The 9,942-nt window shown below is 28.5% G+C and overlaps 1 protein-coding gene across 1 annotated transcript; it reads right to left on the bottom strand.

Moving 5' to 3' along the window:
- Positions 1–304: 304 nt before the first annotated feature.
- LOC132754057 (uncharacterized) lies at positions 305–7,470 on the bottom strand. The gene is made up of 6 exons (XM_060744647.1): positions 7,313–7,470; positions 5,146–5,292; positions 4,673–4,720; positions 3,869–4,084; positions 2,897–3,463; positions 305–2,464 (listed from the first exon to the last, which is right to left on the bottom strand). The coding sequence occupies exons 2-6, from the start codon at positions 5,177–5,179 to the stop codon at positions 1,266–1,268; spliced, it is 2,064 nt and encodes a 687-aa protein (XP_060600630.1). The 5' UTR covers positions 5,180–5,292; positions 7,313–7,470; the 3' UTR covers positions 305–1,265.
- Positions 7,471–9,942: the final 2,472 nt, after the last annotated feature.

Here is a 9,942-nt window from a genome sequence, read left to right as displayed (position 1 = left end):
AATACAGTTCGGCAGAAAATGCAGCATGTATTATGTTTTAAATTCTAAGCGTGTATGTTCAACTTTTATTTATTTCGAGCAGATTATGCATTAGAATAATTTAATTTTGGGGCTTAGTAGCATGTGTTTAATACTTTTATATTACATGGATTGAACAGAAAAGGAATAAAACAATGAAGGTTGTAAGCGTTTTAAAGTAAATAATGTCTTATAAAGTAAAATAAACATCCTGGTTCTCCGATATATATTGTAATCGTTGAAAAAATAAAGGAAATAACAGTATCTGAAAGAAATTCATCTTTTAATTCTGTAATATAGTAACATAAATAACATCTTCGTTATATACATAGTAATGTAAGTAAATGAGTAAAAGAACAATAAAGAATGCGATTACAATGTTTATTGCATCTTACTAAAATGAAAATAATTAAAGTAAAAAACAAGGACTGTCAATGAACCCAAACATTCTGATAAACTTGACCAATAAAATGTCAATACATCATGTCATTGTATCATCGATTAATTAATCTTTATATTCTAGTTACTAAACATTTTTAAACGAGTTTGATCACGTACTTAGTTTACTTAAGTAAACTAAAATAAAGTTGACTTACGTTATGGTTCAAAACAATTTATCTATTTATCAGTAAATAAATGATTTTTACTTTTCTTTATAAAGACACTGTTTTTAAAAGATCGTGTTTTAATCAGAACTTTGCATAGCGTCAACATAATGATTATAATAATATTGTTAATTTATTCAATACTTTATAAAAAATATGTATAAGTAAATTTTCGAAATATTTTAACATAATATAAAAGATAAATATATGGGTTTCATTAATTTATTTAATCATTAAAGGAACTGCACTTAGGTCTGAAAGCCTAAAAATATAATATTTGAATTTCTTACAAAGATCAACTGGGTCACTTACAATTGAAGTATATGAACAAGAAATTATGATATAAATTAAGAAATATACTTAGATATAAATTGAAAAATCGTATTTTTGTGCTATTTTAGCCCGATTTCAGAAAAAGCGTTGCATGAAATGAATGACCTGAAATTTGACAAACAAGTTATTGGTCTAGACTACATCAAATTGAGCATTTACCTCGAAAAAATGTTTCCAGTCACGTCAATTAAATAAAAACTTAATGGAATCCCCTTTAAATCAAATAATTTAACAATTGAATATCCTACTGAGTAAAGTAATTTAGTTATATATTTTCATGACAATAAAACCAGCTTTAGAAAAGTTGCATCAATAATAAGATATAAACGGTCTTATCCGTGTCTTCCGAATATGTTGTCTCCGGGAGAAAAAGTCTTTGAGCAAAAATATCAGGATTATAGCACCGACAGCTAAAATAGCTGACACCAAGCTGGCAATAATAGCAACGGGATTTTTACCATCACCCACTTGTCCAATATTGTTATTCACGTTATATTTATACGTATACTTTGGATCTTCCTGCGTTTTAGAATTGTCGATAAGAATATCTTTCCTGCCTTCTTTTGAGTGGAAAATGTCAACCACAGCTTTAAATGTTTTGCTTGATTCACTCTTATTTGTTATTACATTGTCCTGTCTATCTCTTTCAGGTAGGCCACTAGCAGTTTGTGTTACTTGTGTATCCTGATAAGAGGTATGTGAATTACCTGTGCCGGGAGCTGTAGAAATTTCTAAAGACGTTGCATCAATATCGTCTTCTAAGGGCAGAAATGAGGCACTTTTTACTATCGTTGTCTGTTCTATCAAACTAAAGGGTGGCGTAGTTTGTTCAGCTTTGTCAACAGAATAATTATTTGGCAAATTTGTTGAGGACATATTACTTGAAAATGGTTCAATATTTGCGATAATGCCAGTACGTTTATTTGATAATGTAGAAGAAATTGTTGTTCCAAGTCTATTTGTTGTATTTTGACTAAAGTTATCATTAGAGTAAGTATCTTCCTTTTTTGACAAATAATGTAGCAAACAAGTATCGACTGTGCTGTTTGATGATATTTTATATAAACCTACTGAAGAATGTACGAGAGATATCAACTTAAGAGAGGCATATCTTATGTCAAAATGGACTTCACTTACGGAAGAAATATTTCCATTTAAAGACGTCACTTTAAAGTCTGTATCACTTGGAATAAGCATAAATAAATTAGAATCATTTGACATATAAATCCACCTGTATAGTGCATGTTTCTTTCCAATATCTAATATGTTACTATGATTGTTATCACTGTTATTATAAAACATGCTACCATTATTTACAGGTAATAGTTCATCATTACATGTTGAGTGATCCAATTTAACACAATCCAATGAAAAACCATGTTCCATTGTGACAGTCAATATTGCATCAGGTGAAATAGTAAAACTGGCATTGATTGGTTCATTTGCAGTCACATTTATTGTTTTCAATTCAGCATCAGTTTGAAAATCTACCCGGCCGTCAACAGAACCTAAAATGATAAAAGTTCCAAACGTAGTGAAATAATTCGGTGAATGCCTGTTTGACAATATAAAACAGATGACAAAAATCAATATGAAAAACGCAAGTACTTTTTAACTTTTCTAAGCAATCTTAAAATACAATAACAAAGCATTGGTATTTTAGATCCGTTGATAATTTTATGTAAAAATATTTTTAGGAACGAATATTTCATTTGCATTTAGCTTAGTATGTTTGTTCAATTTTTGCTTTTTAATATGCCGCAATGCTTCTTATGATTAAATGATCTATATCTTACTGATTTTATTTCATAATTATGAACATTGTGAGTTTGTATAATCCACTGCATAACCATGATTTAAATATCCACGCAGTACAAAATAGTAATGGTTAAAAATGCATTATAGTGCCTTATTTAGCAGAATTATAGAATTATACTTACACGCTACGTAAAAGGTATAGTGACGTGTTTGTATACTTGGAATAACAACATAGGTTGAACTCTTGTTTGATAACGCTGGAATAACATTCCAACTAATTTGTGAGTGTTGTAAATTTACGGTGTTGTTTTCGTGTTTATTTCTGCCTGGCAGTTGTTTATCATGTCCAAGTAGAATGATAATAGGATATATAGATGTGATTACTACTCCCATGAACCCTGATAAATTATTTATTCCGTAGAATTCTGATGTAACATTTAAAAGGTATCTACCAATGGCTGATGTTGTCAGATTTGAGCATTTGTCTGTATTATTCCTTTCTTCTAAATTTGGTTCAAAGTTATCAGACGTTTCATTGTTTTTGTTGTCCGTGATAACACATAATCTGATCAAAGTATCTGGAACTTCGGATTGAACAACAAGTGGTTTATCAAATATTTTTTTGCTATTTTCTGGTAAAGTAAATATGTAATGTAAGAGTCCAGTGTCGGCAAGTTGTGGCAGTTGAAGTAGACCACCAGGTAGGTCTATAAGTACAGTTGTCTTGCATGAGGTGATTAATTGCAATCCTGTTAAAATAGAAGAGTGATTGACCATTAAATATTGTATTTATTTTACTCATACATTAATGTTAAAATTTACAACAACGTGCATTTATCATGTTAATACATGTATTTAATGTTTACTTTGAGCTTATCTTTCAGAAAAAATAGAATTTAATATAAGAAATTATCCATCGTTGTAAAATAAAATATGTACTAACCAACATAATTTCAGATTTATTAAAACACACTTAATATAATGAATTATTTATTTAATATATCATGAACTTAATGAAATCTAAAAATTGAGATGAACTTTTATGTCAGTAGAACCTCAGAAGCCTTTGTTAGTTCCGAATAGAATATGAAAATAGCTTGACAAAACACTGTAAACGTATTTCTTCTCATTTACAATATTTTTACATATCTAACCTGATTCTACGGATACATTCTGAAGACCCAAAACATGTCCCAGACGAAAATCATGTTCAACTGTCAGATTCCACGTAGTAAGTTCTGTTGATTTATTCAGATTTTTTATTGTTATCTCAACAATGTCAGTGTTTTCGGGCAAAATAATGACGTCATTTAATGTGTAATGCGTTTCCGGTAGAACTGGAAGAATGTATCTATTCTGTCTTGATTGCACTGAAAAAGGATAATGTAGTTTATAAGTTACTAAATCAAGAAAACATTTGGTATTTCATGTAAACTGCATTATTATATATAGTTTCCCATTTTGCTTTAAAGTGAGTGAAATATTAAAATGTCGTCATTATTGTTTTGTCATTTGTTTGAATGTTTTACATAGAATATATTGTTTGCATCCTTATTTTAAAATGAGAAATACATGAAGAAGATATTAACCAAAAATCTTCCTAATAATTTAATGCATGAATTATAAACAATTAAAGAAGCCTATGTAATAAAATAAAATTCAATCTGATTATTCAGATACAATTTAACAATTAAATTATCTTGATATGTTTAAATTTCTAAGTCCTATTTTGTCAAGCAATAATCAACTAAAGTTGCATATGTTTCATTACATAATTTACTAGAATTTGCAATCTTAACAATTGTTCAAGGTCTAAATTACCAACAGGAAAAGGTGAATTACTTACTGATTTATTCATTATTTCTTAATTTTGCTATAAAAAACCCGTTGTATTCCTTAAATAAAATAAGTATCATTCATACGCGAATATGAACAGAATATATGAGGGAGAATATTACCTTGGGTTATTAAAACGACGACAAAAATTGTTTTTGTTAAGAACAAACCTGAAATAAAAAGTATTGTAAATTGTAAATTTCATATAAACCACCTGAGCTTTTATTTTTCAAATTGCCTTTAGGTAATTTTTTTCCGTTGCCATGCGACACTTTTCTGACAATAAAATAATAAAGACGGGAAATTAATATTTCATGTATCATAGACATATATTATATACTGTAGCCAAGTCGAAACAATATTAGTTATGACAGATAGATAAATAAAGTTCCATCAATTACTTTTCATTTCGAGATAAAATTTTGGACACAAAAAAAGTCTAGACATTTTTTGTAGATAAAGACAAAAAATTTCTTGACACGTTATTGATATGAATCGATAAAAGTAATTTATTCAAAATACAAAACAAGTATATCTTTTTCTCTTACAGTCACTTTATTTACACGAAAAAACATAGATGAAAAAATATACTTACATTTATAACTGGATGAATTAAATTTGGTATACATCTTTAAAACGTTGGATCCATCTTTTATTTCGTATCATACCTCCAAAGGGATTGAATCAATTTCTTAACTCCGAGCAATTTACTTCTATAGCTGTTGCTCCGTAGAAAAAAGTCCTGGAAAAATTTAAATGTTTTGTTTTACAAAGTTAACGAGCATGCTAATATATTTTTCTATCTATAATACAGCTACTTTATACGTGGTCAAAAGTATAGTTCCATTCCTTATGTCAATGAAAGTATGATTGAGTATCCATAACGTCTGTTTGTCGGCATCTTATCAGGTTAACTTCTAAGTTTTTTGGCTTCACGAAGTCTGCGGTCTGTAACAAAACGGTAAACTGATAGTCGCATCGCGGAATAACAAAATATATTATTCTTTCTTTCCAATATCGGATGATACAAAGCAAGCAGTCATAAGAATAAGGAATAACAAGTATTTTGAACTTTCCCGATATTAAAGCATCATTTGTACTCTTGAGCATCGTAAGTAACAAAACAAAAATAACAAAGAAAGAAAAAAATAATGCATAAAATAACATATTTAAAGAATAGATTTATGTCACTTAAGAATCATTTAAACATGAAAACAAAATCTAAAGAGAAATCACTATTATGTTATTTGGCTATTGAAGTCTATAAAGAAATAGAAATTTTGATTCACATTTTTTTTATATATTTCGTAATGTTTATGACATAAAATCACATGTTTGGCAACTACACTAGTTCGTCATTAAAACCTTTTTTATTTACAGTGCAAACAACTGTCGTGAAACTAAGATTTAAAATAATTTGTTGTTTTAGTTTTGTAAAGTAGTTATACCAATATAAGAGGATAAGAAAACATAAACGGGGAAACATAATAAATTACTTTTAGATCACAAATATTGCCAGTGAATTTCCTTTTCTTTCCTTATTTGTATGAATTAGAAACGATTGTGATATCAAATATGTCATTATTATATCAGGAAAGCATATCTCATCCAAATTTAAAATTTTCTTGATTTGATCATTAATACGGAAGCGTATCAGGGCCTACAGTTGGTGAGATGTTTTGCGCTAAGTCGACTTATTTTTATTCGCATTGATAAGATGTTTTTGCATTTCTCAATAAAATTTACTGACAAAGATGAGAAGCTTTTAGGCATTGCAACTAAATTTTTCTCGATATTCTTGAAGCTTTTGTCTCTGCGACAAAAATCCTGTCGAAACTTTTTGATTTCACGACTTTGCTGAAATATTTAGTAAGACGCAAAGACGTTACTCGCATTGACAAATAGCTCATGTAATTCAACAAAGTCTTTTGCGATGATTAAAAACTTCTACATATTACGTATTAATCATAATGTCTTAATGGAATGTTTTATGTATTACGTATTAATTATAACGTCTTCATGGAATGTTTTTGGTCAAAACGAGAAGAGACAAGTTGACATGACGTGAAACGTTTAGATAAGTGGAGGCCCTGATAAGCTTCCGTACATTAATTGTCAAACTATATTTTTTCCTGATTGTATAAGTTATTAAAAGTCACGATAAATGATGTTACAGTAGAAACTCCATGTATTTCTAATTTACAGTTTTTTCTTATTACAACAATTAATTAAATTAAGTTTAGGAAAAACTTTTGGTTTCATATTCAATTTATTTTGCATGAAAAGAATAAATCAATATAGATGTAAAGTCTTATTAAACAAAATATTCTTATAAAAGAGATGAATATATCCCTCATATCAGTCTTTTAGATCTCTCATTTCCTTTATAACAAAACATTTAACATTTATCTAAACAAACATTTGTTACAAATAACACTTAATGAACTATCTTTATGTGTAATTGTTATAAAATATCATAAGATATGTTGCTACTTACATAGTATATCTAATTTGTGTTTAATTTTAAAAGCACTTTTAAATTAGCCCTTCTTAGTCAATTAAGTCACATATCATCCAGTCATATAATCATAGAATCTCAGTTTTTGTTCTTGTTGAGTTGCCGTATTTTAATAACCTTAATGTTTTCACATTACCATCCAATAAGTTGATAAGTACATATTTGATTATCATTGAAATATCAGATTTTTACACACTCAAAAAGTAAACTATAATCCTTTCTTTATTTAAAACGTACAGCTTACAGTCAATTGTGTTTTCCTATAATATCTAATAACTATGATCTGTTTGTTTGTCTTTATCAAGTTCGCTTTTAGGAGTCCATTTATCGACTTTAGTCTGTCTACTGAATAGGAAATAGTAGTGTCAATGTGGAGATACAAGTGATAGTGTTTCATTCATTATTCGTCAAAATCCAATAATATAAAGTTGTTACAGTAGTGTTGCCGTTTTTATTCCGATGCTGAAAACATAATGTTCTTAACTCCTGCTTATCCTTTCTCGTTTTATTATTAAAATGTAGGCCGCATTAGAATTTTGGATAAAAATATTCAATTAAAGTCTGTGCTTTTGAGGGGGATATTCATCGTCAATTATCAATTTATTCATTGCCGTTTCATATCATGATCCTACTGCAATCATATGTTAGGGATACATGATAGATGATGATAAGATTTTGTATTTTAAATATTAAGTTATCTTATTTTGAAATAAATTTTGCAAATTTGCATTTTATTTTTAAATTTAATGAATTTTATTTTCTATTTATTTATTTTCTCTTTATTTTAAGTGCATATAACTTTGATCTTCTCTTATATTTCTTACATCTAAATTCGTTCTTCGTCTTTTCTTGCTTTTGGTTATGCTAAAATCTGAAAAAAATGCTAATAATGTTTTCTATCTGGAAGCTAATCGCACATATTTGTACAACGACCTTGTATTAGTTAATATGTTTTTAAATCAAATCAGGCGATTAAAGGGACTCCATTGAGGTTTTTTGACATGATGGGACTGGAAATATTTTTTCCAGATAAATGTACCATTTGATGAAGGTTTAGACCACTAATCTTTGTGCAAAATTTCAGATCATTCGCGCATTTCGTTTTTCCAGAATAATCATTCAACTTGTAAAAATGACCCAAAATGAAAAGCGTTTAAACACTTAAATCGGGCTAAGAAAAGCATAAAAATACGATTTTCAATTTATTTAAAAGTATATTTCTTAACTATCTTTGCATATATTTCTGTTTAAAGTGCCCCAGCTCATATATGTAAGAATTCAAATGTTATGTTTTTAGGCTTTTAAACCTTAGTGGAGTCTCTTGAATATACATTGGGGATAAAAAAAGCTAGCCAGCCAATCTACGAGCTTAATTTTAAATTTAATTAAATGTTAATAAACCATGTGTTGTATAGCCAGTTGAAACAAAATGGCATCGATAAAGCTTTAAAAGATCATTTAAATATCATCTGGCTTCTTTATATAATCTTATTTACTTCATCTTGTTACGCATTTTTGTTACACGATAACAATCTAGATATGTTCCTACTACGTTTACAGCTAATTAACCAAACGTATAAAAACCTTGCTTAAATTTCGTATAAATCCAGTCCTTTGTAAGTATGTTTTGGTGGAGTGTATTCCACTATTTATTCAACCGCTAAATCTAACATGCATTTCAGCTCATTTATTCTGAAGCACGCGTAATTTGTCGTCTGGTTAATTTTAACATTTGTTTTATTATTTTCCGCTTTAATAATATTATTCTGCAGTTTTGTTCAAAACAGTAGATATTGGACGCCAATTTATGGCAATCTCAAAGGCAAATTTAATAAAATGCTATGAAACAAGCATAATCAGTGGTTCTAGGAGCTTTATTAAATTATCATTCACGAAAAAAGAATACTTTCATCGATAGGTCTGATTATGTATGCAATACAGGTTGACACAAAACAAGACTACTGGTTGACTGTTGACAAGGTGAAGTTGTAGACAACAACAGCACGGAAAGTAGTTTCTACCAAGAATGCAGCAGCTCTAATAATAATATGTCTAATATCATTTATCAATTGCCTTGTTTAACTGAAAATAACATTTTAGATTTCAAAAGAAAACGAAACAAACAAATAAAACAGTAGTTATTAATAACAATAATTTAATGTACTGAATTTATACCTTTATATAAGAAGTAGTCATTAATATATTGATTTGGATTTAAAAAAGAATTATGTGCAGAGAGATATTGTTATACAGTATGTATTTAAGTTTCCGGGTTGTCATTAAGATTAATAACTAATTACTAGCTCTGAAACTAACGTTGTACCGTTGTTGTACAGGCACTGATTATATATCATTTGATACGACAAAAAATTGGCTATATCTTTTTCAGATGAAAATAATTACACATAAACGAACACATGCTATTTACTGATAAATATTTGATGAAAGTATGTTGTTTTAGTTCATAGGGGAGTCGGTTGACGTTTAAAATGGCTACATTTGCATAAAACAATGTCAGGCCTACCCAGTGCAATACATTTACTCCTGCGTTGTATTTGTTTATAAATATCTTCCTAAATTGTTCAGTTGTTTTTGCGACATTAAGAAGTTAGATATCCATTGTATCAAATTTATGCTTAAAACTCTCCAGACCATGAAAGTGTGATAAAATAATTTTACAGATCGTATGCGATGAAAAGAAGATAATATAAAGTTAAACTTAATGCGAACTATGGAAAAGCAAATTTTACGCTTCTTCATAGTTTAATACTGTAAAAGTATTAGTTTAATACTGTAAAAGTATTTATGAAAATTCAGACACACACCGGCATCATACCAAAGATCATAGTATTTCATTTTAAGATATTGTTATAC

This window comes from Ruditapes philippinarum, unplaced genomic scaffold (assembly GCF_026571515.1).
Source record: "Ruditapes philippinarum isolate M1 unplaced genomic scaffold, ASM2657151v2 ctg2410_1_1_1_1, whole genome shotgun sequence".
Lineage (NCBI taxonomy): Eukaryota > Metazoa > Mollusca > Bivalvia > Venerida > Veneridae > Ruditapes > Ruditapes philippinarum.
This window is presented reverse-complemented; position numbering and strand designations above follow the sequence as displayed.